Source organism: Fusarium mangiferae (assembly GCF_900044065.1).
Source record: "Fusarium mangiferae strain MRC7560 genome assembly, contig: FMAN_scaffold001, whole genome shotgun sequence".
NCBI lineage: Eukaryota > Fungi > Ascomycota > Sordariomycetes > Hypocreales > Nectriaceae > Fusarium > Fusarium mangiferae.
This window is the reverse complement of record NW_024573921.1, coordinates 96,945-111,259: the sequence shown is the minus strand read 5'-3', so window position 1 is coordinate 111,259 and position 14,315 is coordinate 96,945. Positions and strand designations below refer to the sequence as shown.

Here is a 14,315-nt window from a genome sequence, read left to right as displayed (position 1 = left end):
TATGATATTACATTGCACCCAACTGTCCGCTCCTAGTCCTTTCCATCAGCCAAACTTGCTACACATGCTACAGTGACCAATTGAAGACATCTACTCGCTCTCGTCGTCAGAATCATCCTTCTTCTTCCGTTTTCCGCCCTTCTTCTTGGCATCCTTGGCCATTTTACGATCAACCTGATCCTGTATCTTGTTCCTTTCCGACTCTCCCTGGGCCTGCAACTCTATTTCAAGGTCCTTGAACTCCTTAGTCCCCGCATCCATGCCAACAAGTCGCTCCAAGAGCTTGATCTCGTTAGCCCAGACCTTCTTGTCCTCGACGGATTTCCCGTCAGTACCTGGCCGATCAATGGGCGTCTCTAGTACCATAGGCATGCCCGCGAAAGGGGCATGGTTCATGATGCTGTGAAAGGCGTGGAGGCCGAGAAAGCCCGTGCCGATGTTGGCGTGGAGATCTCTATTGGAATTAAAGGGGGCTTTGCTGTCGTTCACTAAGAGATGTCAGTCGCTGCAAAAAGGAAGGAAATAGATCGTAAACTTGCAGTGGAAGGCCTTGAGATATTTGTGGCCAACTATGTCGTTGAAAGAGTTGACAGTCTTACTGAATGCCTCTGGTGTTCTTAGGTCATAGCCAGCTGCAAAGGCATGGCAGGTGTCAATGCAAACACCAACTCTAGATTTATCCTCAACCAGGGCAATGATGTCCCTCAAATCCTCCCAGGTTGATCCAATGACATTTCCACTGCCTGCCATGTTTTCCAGTACTGTAATCACCGTCTTGGTGGCCCTGTGTGACTTGTTAAGCTGCGCGGCAATACGTGCAATGGCTGCTGGCCTAGCATCTCCCCCGGTTGATCCAGGATGAAAGTTGTACAAGCGAATCCCCAGCTGCTCGCAACGTTCTAGGTCATCTAGAAAGGATTTATATGCTTGGTCCGCCTTCTCCTCATCAGCCTGCGCTAGATTGACGAGATATGAGCCATGGGGAAGGGCATGTTCGCCTGCGCTATAACTGTGTTCTTTGCACATTGAGATGAATTGATTCTTGGCTTCATGGTCAAGAGGCGGGTTCGTCCATTTTCTTTGTGACTTGAGGAAAAGTGCAAAAGCGTTTGCGCCAATGTGGACAGCATTTGTGACAGAATTCTGTACTCCTAGAGGGAAACGTTTAGCCTGATACAACCAAGGAAATCGAGTATAAGACTAACCTCCTGCGGCACTGACGTGAGCGCCAATGTTCATGGTAGGTTTCAGTGATGATACGTCCGTTCTGTCTGCCAAGGGTTTCGCATCATCGTCCTTTGCCTTTGTTTTGCGCTTCTTGGTCGTCTTTGCCGTTGGGGCTCGGGAGGCTATCTCAGGTTCGGGCGAGGCTTTCCGCTTCGTTGCTGTCTTTACAGACTCAGACTTTGCAATTACGGTCTTTGTAACTGTACCCTTAGTCTTCTGAATGACCTTAGTAGCAGCCGCTACAGCATTAGTCACCTGGGGCATCTCGTCGTCGTCGGGGTCTTCGTTGTAGCTAACTGCCTGCTTTTTGCGCAGAGACGTACGAGCCATCGCCGATGAAAATAAATCCCAGACAGAAGAGCTGGCTTTTCAATTGTGCCGGAAAGGTTTTTGGGGACTTTGATAGGCAGCTAGGTAGTTGATGGATGAATTCGAGTGGAGGTCAATTGTTAAGAGCTACACTGTGACGCGACCCACGCGCTCCGTCCTTCACTTCGAAGCGCGCAGTCACGTGCCTAGGTAGTAGACATGCAGACCTGGGTCAATCGACCATCCCGTGGAACCTAAGGAACAATAATACGCGGTACGTACATGCAATTAGTGCATAGGAGTATACAATAACTACAAGCTTCGAAACTAAGAACAAAAAAAAGATATGCGGAACACCCTTGACACAATCAAAATACGAAATCCCACACAATTCTGCCTAGACCTTGAGAACAGCTCCGATCGTTGTCAATCTGACAACCAATATGTAGTAGCATCGCAGGCATTTTACAACACATAAGAGAAAATTTAGGCAAAGATTTCCATCTCGGCCTTGCGATCGGCAGCAAACTGATCCTTGTATGCATCCCACAACTTCTCAATTTCCTGGACATAACGTTCATGCAGCTCATCAATGTCCTGTTGGCCTGGTTGAGGTCCATGAGCCTTGTCAACGCGGATCGGCCGTCCGATAACAATGTTGACGGGCCGACGGTAAGGCATGAGACCAACATCATAATTCAGCACACCGCGGCCGTGGAGAGCTGGCACGGTAAACTTGAAAACCTTGAGAAATATCATCTGGATTCGGTGCACAAGGGGGTGTGTCTTAGGGCTCAGCTGGTCGTAGAGATCGTTTTCTCCAAATCCAATAACAGGAACTAGATCGGCTCCGGTACGAAGTGCCATCTTGACAAACCCTTTTCGGCTCTTGAGGATCAACCGAAGGCTTCCTGGTTGGGCCTCGAGCGATTCACGGGCACCGCCGACAACAATGGTAACAGCGCGGCCTCGGCCATCATTGCTAGGACCGCCCTTTGAGAGAAGATTCCATATCGATTCCTTGGAGACTGACTGGAGACCGTGAAGCATGATATAATCGCGGTAGAAGGGGAGACGGAAGTTGGAGTCGAGAGTGAGGAGCGTATTAGTGATTCCAGGGAACAGTTCGCGAAACCCAAGAGCATTAGTGCCAAAGGCGGCGAAGGCGCCATGGGAAATGATGCCGTGTGGATGGTACCCGAGGATGTATTTCCTACCAGTCGGTAGTTCATGCGTCTTGTGCAGCTTCATGGGGAAGTATCCAGTGAAGAGCTTCCAGAGCTTGAGGCTTCGTACCCATTCTGAGCGGTAGGTCAGGTTACCGTTGGTTCCTGCAGTTGAAAGAGCAAGATGGATCAGATAGATTATAATGATAGGCCAAGCGAGCGGATTGGCGCAGATCAACCAAAAGGCTGAGACAAATGTGGCAATAGACATGCAATGAAACAAGACTGCTGCAGTCTGTAGCCGTCGCCTCATGGGCACTCGCAATGGCGCGAAACGAATGCCTCCCGCGCGCCAGCTCCCGGTCTTGATATTTTTAGGATGAGCGGTAATGGGGAGCTCGGGATAGGACCATTGGTCATGTCTGCTGTTGTTATCCACGTCTCTGTCAGCGACAACATCGGCGTAACTCTTTTCAACATTGCTTGGATCTTCTTCTTTGCCGCCTCTCTGGTCCGCCTCAGCTGCTGCTGCTGCATAGCTCTTTCCAGTACCATTGGGAGTTCCGCTCGGGGCTGCTCCATTCAGCTTGTCATCAGGCGCACCGTTTGTAGAAAGCACTAGATCGTCAAAGTCGGCGTTGCTGGTAGAGATACTCGACTCGAAATCACGATCAGGCTGCTGTGGGCGCTCCGGATCTCTCTTTTAACCGTGATTAATACAGGCTCTTTGATGATTTGAAGACAGAGGGTTTAATACATACAGCCTCAACAGCCTCTCCATTCTGCAAATGGGACGGCTCGACCGGATGCTCGCTTTCCGGATTAGGAATTGTTGTCACTTTCTCGATTGCATTATAAGGACGGGCCCCTTTGAATTATGTTAGTAAGTCTCTAGGAAAATCGTAAATCAACGGGGTAGAACCCATCAAAACAATGTATCAGCAATCAAGCTATTACATCACCATTTGCCTGCTCTACAACGTAACGCACGTATGCAGGGCCCAAGGCAGGCACAAATCAACGGCACATGAATGCATAGGCTTACCGTTAATGAGGGGTACATCACTGTCAACCACAGAGTTCGACATGATACACAGGACAGCTCGAATATTGCTGCTTCGTGATGAAGCAAGATCCTTGGGCGGATGGATATACCGGGGGACTTGGAGGGGATGTTGGAGATTGCACGAGAAACTGCTGGCAACAAGCACAGTCACATCAGAAATTGATATAAGAAGAAGGATATGTATTGGCAACGCCGAAAGAGAGAAAGAGAACGGGAAGTTTCAATCGGCGACTATGACACGGGCATTAGCCGCCATGATATCGCCTTACGGAGAGGGTGGAACCTGAACCGCTTTCGTGTTTGTAAGGTAGGTCCTACCTTATGCAAAAAGCTAAGTGCCAGTGATGACGTCGCACCAACCAGAGGTTATGTTTGGCACGTGAAATCAGAAGCTTCGATCTTGATCTGGCCAGGGGGAGCGAAGTTTGTCCATGTCTCCACTTGCCGCTCCTTAACACAAATTAGACAGTCCCGTACCCAAGGTAAATCAATGGAAGGTTTGATAGATAAGGTACCGACGTTGGTATTTTATTATTATTATTTAGCATGATTCAACGTGTGCCTTACTTGAGCCTTGCTCTTGAATTATAACTATGTAGTGTTTTGTGAGAATAGTTGTAAAGTATTAATGGCTTTGATCCATATTCCTACAGTGGAGTAAATATCTGGTGTCAACTGTGCTGTGTCTCAAAGTCTCCAATTAATTATTCCCCAGTCAGCGCCCTGCTCCCCGTCAGGAACCATCAAATTCCATGAGCCTCGGCTAGCCACCAACAACAAGCAACATATCCTCAACACACAGCAAACGATAACAGAACTTAATCACTTGCTAGGTTCACTCTTGTAACAGCTTGTGGCCCTCGACGAGTTAGACTCTCTATATACAAAGCTTCCACTATGCACAATACAACTCTTTGACACCTGTACTAGCGGATGGATCCTTGCTGCCACGAGGCACACTATCTGATCTGGACAAAACAACAATATGTTACATGAAATAATGATGGGATAATCATGACTAGACCGTGCCCCGTTCTTTTAGCGTGGAGGTCCCTACCTTCCACAGAAACAGAAAAGGAAAAACTATAAATAAGAAAAAGCATGTCCCAATGTCCCATAAACGCCTCCCTGAGCACCGTGCCAAAAAACTTCTCAAGATGAAAAAAACGAAGGTCGTCTCAGTGTGCTTTGGTATATAGTAACGCAGTGAGGAAGCACTTATGGATGGGTGCAACGCAGCGCTGTGTTATACTTTGGCGACAGCCGCCGCAGCGGCATCGCGTGTTTCCATCTGTTGTTTCAAGTCTGCAACGACATGGTCCAGAGTCGAAACCTTGTCTGTAAGCGCCTTGACTTTCTCCTCTAGCGCCTGAACATACGCCCACACACTCGGATCACTCTGAGCAAACATGTTTCCACTGTCGTTGATAGACTGCGCGCCACTGCCGCTCCGGGTGTGGGAGAAGCCGGTTGACCCCGGCGCCGCGAACTCAGGATGCGACAAACCGGGAAGCTTAGGTCGGGGCTGCGAGTTATGTGGTGACTGTAAATCCGATGCTCGACGTCCGAACTGCGCCTGCTGCAGTTGCTGGGTCAAGCTAGGAGAGCGCTGGCGCGCCAAGTGATTGGAGTCATGTCCTTGCACCCCAGGGCTCAATGGTTTTGGAGACTCTGTAATACCAGTCTGAGAATACATGTTCGCATTGGCGGCCGCAACGGACGCGATTCCCGCGGTAGAATTGTGCCCCGCACTGTTGTTGGCGACAGGCTGAGAAGAGTTGGAATTGGCCTGGTTTTGGTTAACATTGGGGGGATAAAGTCCCCCAGTCCCAGGTCGAGCACCAGGTGGTGGATATGTCCGAGCATGGGTGTTGTAGCCATCCACTTGTGCTCCTGTAACGTGCTGGGCGGTGATGCTTGGTAAACTTTGACGTCTCAATTCATCTTCCTCGGGGTTATCGTACGCAAGTCCAGACATGGCCGATTCATCAGCTTCGCCGAGACTGGTCTCAATATCGTTGTCATCAACGAAACTACCCATGCTGGATCGTCGCCCTGCACAGCCACCAGCGCCCTTAGAGTGACGAGCAAGCGCATCGCCACGAGCGAATTTTCGGTCACATTTGGGACAAACGTGGGGCTTCTCACCAGTGTGCAGTTTACCGTGACGCTTGAGGTCGTGCAGACGGCGGAAACGCATCTGGCATTCCGTGCATACGTATGGTTTCTCTTGGCTATGCGTCAACAAATGACTCTTGAGGTTGTGGTGGCGTGTAAATTCAGTATTGCAGTAAGGACATTTATGCTTCTTTGACCCAGATGATGTGGGAGATGTCTGGCCTGGGGTGGGCATCGGGAAGCTCATCCCTCGAGTTGGGGTTTCTGTCAGGTTACCCGTAGCTTGAAGAGAGCCGGGGTACGATAGGGATCCAGGCTGATGCCTCTCTTCCTGCGCGACTACCTGCTGTAACGACTGGTGATGCTGCTGCTGATCAATTTTAGGGGCGTCCACTTCCATTGGAGTCGGGCTTTCGGTGACGGGGACCCCAACGAGGCTGTTGGTGCTCTGTGGACTTGGTGCGCCATGCTCTTCGACCTGACTTGTCGCGGTTTGCGCCAGCGACACGGGGTTTATAGGCTTTGGAGACGGGTCCATGGCAGCTGTTGGTGCTAGCTGAGGCGCGTCAGCAGGACGGCTCATAGCCTGAACCGCTCCAGACATGAGGGAAGTTAGAACTCGGTGGCTAGGATTGTCGCTCGTGGGTGCTGGGGCCCGTGTCCCGTCGTCGTGATCGTCAACTTCGCGTCGCCGGCGCTCGTCCTCGAGGGCAGCTGCCGCGGTCAAAGGCGTCGGAGAAATACTCGACGCGAGTGCCAAACGGGCAGACTTGGCCGGTGATCCAAGTCCCAAAAGTCCCTGCGACTGTGCGACGAGGGAGCGCGGCGATGAAGGTGACGGTGAACGAGGCCGTTTGAGCAATCTGATAGCAGCGTCTTCTGAAGGGATGATAGCAGGAGGGGTCGCCTCTGCGCGCGTTGCGGGCGGGGGGTCGATCGCGGCAAAGGCGGAAGCGTCCGATGCCATAGAGGCAGATGGAAAGCAGAGAATTGGGGTTTTCAAATGCAAATCTGATCCAGCATGCGATCAATTTCGAGGTTTCGATGTCGCAACAGCCTTGGGCCAAAGGCACATATCGGGGCGAGATGGATTAATGTGTGGCTGGAGACGTGGCGAGAGCTGATATTTTCCCCCGGGTCAGGGCAGAGAGGCGAGTAAAGGAAGAAGCAAGCACTGGGTGGGCGGGTTTACGCTGTGGGCAGTGGGTGGCTTAGGCGAGGAATGCAACAAACAGAATTGAGGCTCGAGAATCGGCAATACAGTGGCGTGCAGGACGAACGATTTAAGGCAAGTATTCTGGGGAAATGACAATGAGCCAATGTATCCGTGAGAATGGTTGACAGTAATGACGATGTAGCACTGAAGGAGAGTTGTGCAAGGAGACGTAGAGAAAGAAAGTGAACAAGGCGGCCGATGAGAGAGATGCGAGGCGAAGACGGGCGATGAGCGATAGTGAGGGCCTCTGAAAGTGGGCAAGTGGGTAAGAACCTTCTCTGATTGGATAACAAAGCATGGCGGGTTGAATGAGTGGGGTACGTAAGAGAGAAAGAGTGTGTGGGTGTGTCAGTGGATTGTTGACAGCTGCCGGGCTGGTTCCTTCCAAAAAGGCCTGTCCTGTCTCTCAGGTGGGATCGTGCCAGAAACCTGGTAGGTACCTTGGGTCCGATGTACCCTGTCAACTTCCTTACCTTAAGTTATCCCGTCACGAATGTTTCTTTATTGTTTTGGGAAAGCACTGTTATGTACCATATGCAGCTCCTACCTAGCCTGTAGCATTGGCCGCATGGGAAGGCTTGCATTAAAACAAGCTGATTAGGTACCTGAAACACAATTATTTCACGCGACAATCATTCACAGAGATGATGTATAACGAGATATATTGGTGACGGTGTCTCGCCCAGTGAAGCCAACAAAACACGCCAGCGACGCGAAAAACTAGTGAGAAGTTGGGAACATAGGGAAAAGGGAAACACGCGCTTGGTTGGGGAACGCCCCGGAGCGGAAGATGACCACAGCCCAAAGTGAAAGCCCGAAGAGCGCCAAAGCGGACAGAAGTGGGTGATGCGAATACGTTTCTGGTATGAAGCGGCCGGCTAGAAACGTGCTGGGGAAAGGTCTAACTGAAAGTGACTGATTTTCGTTTCAAGGTACTTTGACGTCAGGTACCGCTATTCCCTGCTGAGGAAACATCCATCATTTGGTCAGCCAGCCAAGACATTCACCACCGTCCAACTGGAGTGGATGATTTGCCTGCATCTTGCAATCGCGATCCCAATGGAGTCATCATCGACAGTGATGTGCTGTTTTATTGGCAAGCCGCCTCTTCAACACTCTTCTCGCATCTTTTGACCCTACACCCCAAGCACAGCCCTTGCTTTGCGGAACTCGATGTCAAGATCTCGGCCTCTGACGGGGCCGCCCGAGGCGCACATATACCTTCTTACCGCAGTCAATAGCATGTGCCTGCAAGACGAAGGACAGACGGGAAGACGCTCCCTTTCCACGCTGAGCGGGAGATGACGACAGCTGCTTCTGGCGTCGTTCTTCTTTATGACACTTCGGATACTGAAGGACTTACTGGTACTTGGGTCGAGAGTATCGGATATCTAGTCTCAGGACGACCCACTGATTACCTTCGGGTTCTCCAAATCGACAAGGCAAACAGGTTCCACAAGCTATCGTAATAAGCGGCATGTCACTGCTCTATCGTAGGATGAGAGGCGGATCGAGTTGCCTCAAAGGCGAGAAAATGAACAAGGAACAAGAAACGTGGGAACAGTGAATGAAGACTTACTGTCGCCCGCTCTGTCCGAGCCTATTTTAACATTCGATCATTGCAATGAGAAACAAGATGAGGGCAAATAGTTCACAATGGCCAACCCTTCTGGTTTGTAGTAGTCTCAGATTTTCTCATCTTTTTGAGTAGACATCACATGAACCTACCATCTCAATCTATCGAAACGCCCCCAGCTGAAGGCTTGTCTTCAACCTCTGTTCTGTTTCCCTGAGCCAAGGTACCCAGGTAGCATTGGTTCAGGGGACTGGGGGCAACGAAGCTGAACCAATCCTTGCTCGACTCAACTTCCCTCAGGTGAACTAAATGGTGGCGGTGCGATCAAACGCCTCATAAATGGACCTCATATCCATGAACCATGCTCAAAATACAACTGTGGCACCCCTACTCCGTATGATGCTCGGCGTTGGCGTGCGTGTGGGAAAGCCTAGAAAGTCCAGAAAATCCTGCCACTCGATGGTACATCTGTAGTGGTGTGGCTGATCCTAGCAATGCTAACATCCAGCCTTCTACTCCGCCACGCCTGTCGTCACTAACTCTCTGTGTTCACCCGAGACTTCCAAAGCTGGTTGGAGAGGCTGATGGATAGGTACTCAAAACCTGGAAAACTTAAGGTATTGAGGGTTTTGTCAATTTATGGTATCCGACTCGGTGCCTTGTAGCAATATGCCACAATGCACGCCACTCTTGTGCAGGTTAAACTTGTCAGCCAAAGCCGTGCAATTAGGCATTATGTAGCAAGCATATCATGATGCTTGTAAATTATGCCCATCGCAATGACAGCCTCCTTATCAGTAGCTTCCCTAACTCATATCAGATCACGTTTTCAGTTTATATCAAGCATCAAGTCAGTAGTCAAGTTCCATGCGCTTTAGCACGATATTAACGTGGCTCGCAGACTCGCAGGCTTGGGAGGCTGGAGAGTTGCTGATCTCACGAGTATTCCCCATTTCTCGTCTTTAGCGGCTTGATTCACCGTCAACGTCACAGTGATAACATTAAACCGCCCACTTGCTGTTGTGGCTGTGAGACAATCAGGTTCGCTTCACCGGAAACAACTGAACTTGTTCAGCGCTTGCAAGGCTATTTTCTGTTCAATGATATCCGATTTGTTCTGAACCAATATTGAGTGATATTCATGGTTTCATCTTAAGGACGTTTACCTCCGTAAGTGCTCGTTAAAAGAGCAAATAGTGGTGTACTGTCAAGTTAGTTCCGCCATGGAGCTTTCAAGTTCGTCATCCAGCTTCCCTGTACAGTCCCGGCACTTTGGCCTTGGTACACACAGGTTCATACCAACGCAAAGTGATGTCCCAATTCCATCTGGGCCTTGGTGACTTTCCTGAACCCTTCGACATACTCCCATGTCAAGATGTTTCCCCAAAAAGTGCCTTGTTAAACCCTGTGTAAACGCCTCAGCCCGGTCGATTTGGTGAGAATCCTATGTAATTGAACTGATTGGACACTGCCTCTTCCTTTTCAGCTGGTAAGTGGTCGGACAACAAGCCTGTCATGTACGTTCTGCTGGTGTAATTACTGCAGGCGTCCCTTCAAAAGCTACGTGTGGTCTTTGCTACTTCGACAAGAAAGCGACGGGGTGACTTACGGTTGTTATTTCTGGCTGCTCTGTTCGGTCCCGTTTCATACAATTCTTGGTGTTTGTGTACAGCCGCCTCGACCCATATCCAGCGTGCGTGAACAGTAGCCTTCAAGTGAGGTTTCCCCAGCTGTGTAATGCTTTTCCTGGTTCAGGGGTTACTATTTGATATGGACTAATAATTGCTACTTGTCTGTAATCTCTACATGTACAGTTACACATATCCTAAGGCGTGCCTGGCGTGCGTGTTACCATAGTTTTTGCTCTCCACGAATGAATCCTTCGGGCTTCATCAATCCTGCAGGTCAGCCAGATGTGGTCTGCTTGAAATGTGGTTTAGTCATGATGCAAGTCAGACCTCAAGACTTCATTCCACTCAACACGAATCTGAGTCATTGCGTGCCATGGCCAGGATGAACAAATGGTAACAATGTACATTCCTGTTATAGTCTTTTTGTCGTTGGGTCGTCCTGTCACAATTTCCATGCTTCTATTGTCATGTTCATTCATGGGGCCGTTGTCCTGGGCTCCTAGCTGTTGCAAGTTGTCTCAGGTGAGGTTTTTTATCTTTCCCATGATGAGCACCATTGAGTTGATATCTTGAGACCTAGATAACAACCGCATTCTTGCGCTGACTCGTGGTTTAATTAGATGTCTGACTGAGATATTGTATTGTTATCTGGCTTATGTGATTCGACAGCTGTGCCCTGTCTCTTGATGCTGATGATGTTGCAACACTGCCGGCTCACGGGTTGCATTTCGGTAGTTTTGGAATTTCCAAGACACATCTGAACAGAAACACATACGGAGTAGGTATAAGACTCCTGTAGACTCGGGATTGTAGAAATTCAATAGGAGTTGGATAAGTCAGAGGACCATTGTCGACCTCAATACGACCGTGTCGAGGTTTAGGGTAGGCGGTGCTAAATTAGAGAACCATAATTGAAAAGGTGCCTTGAATCATTCGTGCATCGTGATGAGTCGTGTTAAGTACCTTGTATCCAGGGCAGTATATTATATTATGATGGGCACTCAATGGCGTCGTTGCAGTTGATTGGATATTCCCAGCTTCAAACTTCGAACCACTCCCCGAGTCTCTAGCCTACTTATATTCGAGGAAGTGTAACCATTGTTTCCCACACCTTTGTAGTGTATTGCCCTGGGAACCATGAACTGCACACTGCACATCAACACATGGTAACTGGTATCGACTTAACTGAGACCATCCACCACAGTGGAATGCAGCTCCACGTCATATGAATCGTATCATGTAACCAGAACCAATTAAACTAAAGTATACGAAGCAAACGGATGACGAATGTTTGGGAAACGCGAAAGTGTCAGCTCCGTCATGGTACTAATTCAACCACAGGAGCGGACATACTGTGCCCTACAGATCACAACAGATATCAACTTCATGCAAGATAGTTCGTATTCGATATGTGCTACTTTGGTTAACAGGCACGACTTCATGGCCACTAGCCAAATTGCAAGACGAAATTAGACATATCAGTGGGCTGGAAGGACAAAGAAGACTCAACAGTAAAAGGAGTCTTGATATATAGACAATGTCAACGCTGTGAAACATATTCAAGGGAAGTGACAGTCTGTACCAAGGTCGTACATATAAAATCTACCTAACTAGCTCCTATTAGTTGGGGTAGTATCCCGAAGCAGTGTTTCGGACGCTCAAGGCGGTCTGGCTAGGAGAGGGAAAAACTCTTGAGGACTGTAACAATAAGCAATAACTTATATATATATATATTAAAATAATAATAATAAATATCTAGATAAGCTGCTGTAAGTTTAGGGGACTAATGATGAATATATTTTGGAATATTCTGTCAAGGCCTGAAGTTTCATTGCTTTCCGAGGTCTGTGTTACAGAGGTACTTGTGCAAAAAGAAAAGCCATTGAAAGAGGGATCTACCTAGCCCTTGAGCTTCAGGGGCAACGTACATGCTTGGCTGATTCTTGAATATTTTTATACCGGATTACCTGTTACTGATCCGTAGGCACACTAGCATGCTTCTCTGCAAAGACACATCCAGCCACTGTGACAAGACGAAACCATGTGGCGGCGGTCAGCGAGTCAACAACATATTGAGGAGAGGACGAAATTAGGTGCTGACGTGTGCCGCCGAACCGACAATATCCAGCCGATGAAAGACCCGAAGGCCAATGCAAGGGGAAGCAGGCAAAAAGTGGAGAGAAAAGAAAAGGAGAAAGTTGGTCTAAGCTGTAAACAAACTGGTTGCGATGCAAAACCAGAAAAGAAGAAAGACAAGAATGCCAAGACTTGGGCTGGCTTGTCCAAAAGGGGGCTTCACCGTTTTAGAAACACCAGGAAGACAAAGAAGAAGAAGAAGAAGAAGTGATTAAAGAAGGATAACCTTGACAGTCAGACTCAACAAAGTGGGGGGCTGCTGTAAGTCTGGCCACGATCCCGCCCAGAGAAGCGTCAGGAGAGACAGCGATGACTCGAGCAAGGAAGCAAGATTAAGTATTTGCCGAGGCGTTGTCGATTGGATGCCAACAACTGTTATTTTCGCATCCAGCCAGAATTCGCTTGGCGAATACCAGGATGAGCAATTATTGAGGCAGTCAGGGAATTAACAGGACGCGGCAATGCCGATCCAATTCTGACGCTCGGTGGATCAAAGCCAGACAGGATGCATTCAGTCACGAACCGCGCATCACGACATTGTATGTTTTTGAACGAGCTTGGTTGTTGATTTGCAAAGAATGGCTTGGGACCTCATTAAACCAGCAACCAACCAGATGAATGTATGGGTGTCGAACGTGTCCAGCAATATTGGTATTAGAAGCTGGCAAGAGTGAGATCTTTCTAACTGGAGATTCATGGTTGTTACTGGCGGCTATCAATTGAGATGAGGGTTTGCTCGTAAAACTCGCCTTCGTGATTGGCTTTACCGCCAGGCCTCATTGTGAAACGGCTAACGGTCACCCCAAAGAGAGTTTTGAAGGGTCTCTCTGATCTAGAACCCGAGAGTAACAGATTTAGAAGATTAGTGCCAGGTACCCGAAAGTGAAATGCAGCTGAGGCTTTAGGCTAGCACATGCACTGTACTGCAATTGCGGAACAGAGCTCCACAGAGACCCCATGTCTAAGTAGGTAGGTAGGCTAGGGGAGGAAAGAAAACTCGAGACCTTGATCCTAAATGACAAAAAGACTTAGGTAACTTCACACAAATTTAGAATATCTACACTAAGTTTAGGATATCTTTTACTGAGTTTATTCTGGCACCCTATATGAAGGTCTTGTGTTTTCTTGCTCCCCGAGGGTAGGTAGGTGTGCACCTGGGCTTCATAATTCGAGAAAAATGGTCTGACCGGCTGTGTCATAAGGTCGATTGATGAACTACTCAGTCAAGTCGCTTCATAGCATTTAGATCCCCGCAGAACTATCCCAAAGACCCAGAGCTTAGATCTGGCCTGTATTGAATGAACTGAACTCGCGGATGAGGACTGAACCAAAGCCAAGGCCGACCCTAAGCTAAACAGTTGCTTATCCGTAGATCCAGTGTGATCAGACGGCGGAAAGGGGTATCGTGTTGGGTTCAGTGCTACATAGGCGCGCTATTGTATGAAGTACCGTTTAGCGGCCCTCTACGTACTGAGTGATCGGTTGCTGTGGGAGTAGCGGTATAATTCCCCTGTTTTCCTTGTATGTTAGTAGGCAGCTTGCCTGTCTACCTGTGGATACAACAAGCGAGGACACGGGGATCTGTTCATCGCAATTTATGCCATGACGACGACAGCGGTGGGTAGGCAAATTGCATGGGCGTAGATGACAATGCGTACATCCGCAGTTCTTGGAGTGGTACGTAAGACGCATATGTAACCAGCAACGGGCCAAGAGACCAAGAACAGAAGATTGATTGATTGATTGATTGATTGATTGTTGTTGACAATGTTCTCATGCGCAAGCGAACAAAGGAAAGGGGGAAATATCGATCTCTCTTAATATGAGTGATGTTCCGAAGTACTGGCGCAAAGACCCTATTGGCTGATAC

General features: G+C 48.8%; 3 protein-coding genes across 3 annotated transcripts; all 3 read right to left on the bottom strand.

Moving 5' to 3' along the window:
• Positions 1–90: 90 nt before the first annotated feature.
• On the bottom strand, positions 91–1,557 carry FMAN_00570 (putative AP endonuclease; the record flags this gene model as incomplete). The annotated part of the gene is made up of 3 exons (XM_041828619.1): positions 91–488; positions 540–1,151; positions 1,206–1,557. The coding sequence occupies 3 exons, from the start codon at positions 1,555–1,557 to the stop codon at positions 91–93; spliced, it is 1,362 nt and encodes a 453-aa protein (XP_041675901.1).
• A 465-nt stretch (positions 1,558–2,022) lies between these two features.
• FMAN_00569 (uncharacterized protein) lies at positions 2,023–3,790 on the bottom strand (the record flags this gene model as incomplete). The annotated part of the gene is made up of 3 exons (XM_041828508.1): positions 2,023–3,402; positions 3,464–3,570; positions 3,748–3,790. 3 exons carry the CDS (start codon positions 3,788–3,790, stop codon positions 2,023–2,025), a joined length of 1,530 nt encoding a protein of 509 aa, XP_041675900.1.
• Positions 3,791–5,014: 1,224 nt separating this feature from the next.
• On the bottom strand, positions 5,015–6,853 carry FMAN_00568 (uncharacterized protein; the record flags this gene model as incomplete). Its single annotated transcript, XM_041828397.1, has 1 exon — positions 5,015–6,853. One exon carries the CDS (start codon positions 6,851–6,853, stop codon positions 5,015–5,017), a length of 1,839 nt encoding a protein of 612 aa, XP_041675899.1.
• Positions 6,854–14,315: the final 7,462 nt, after the last annotated feature.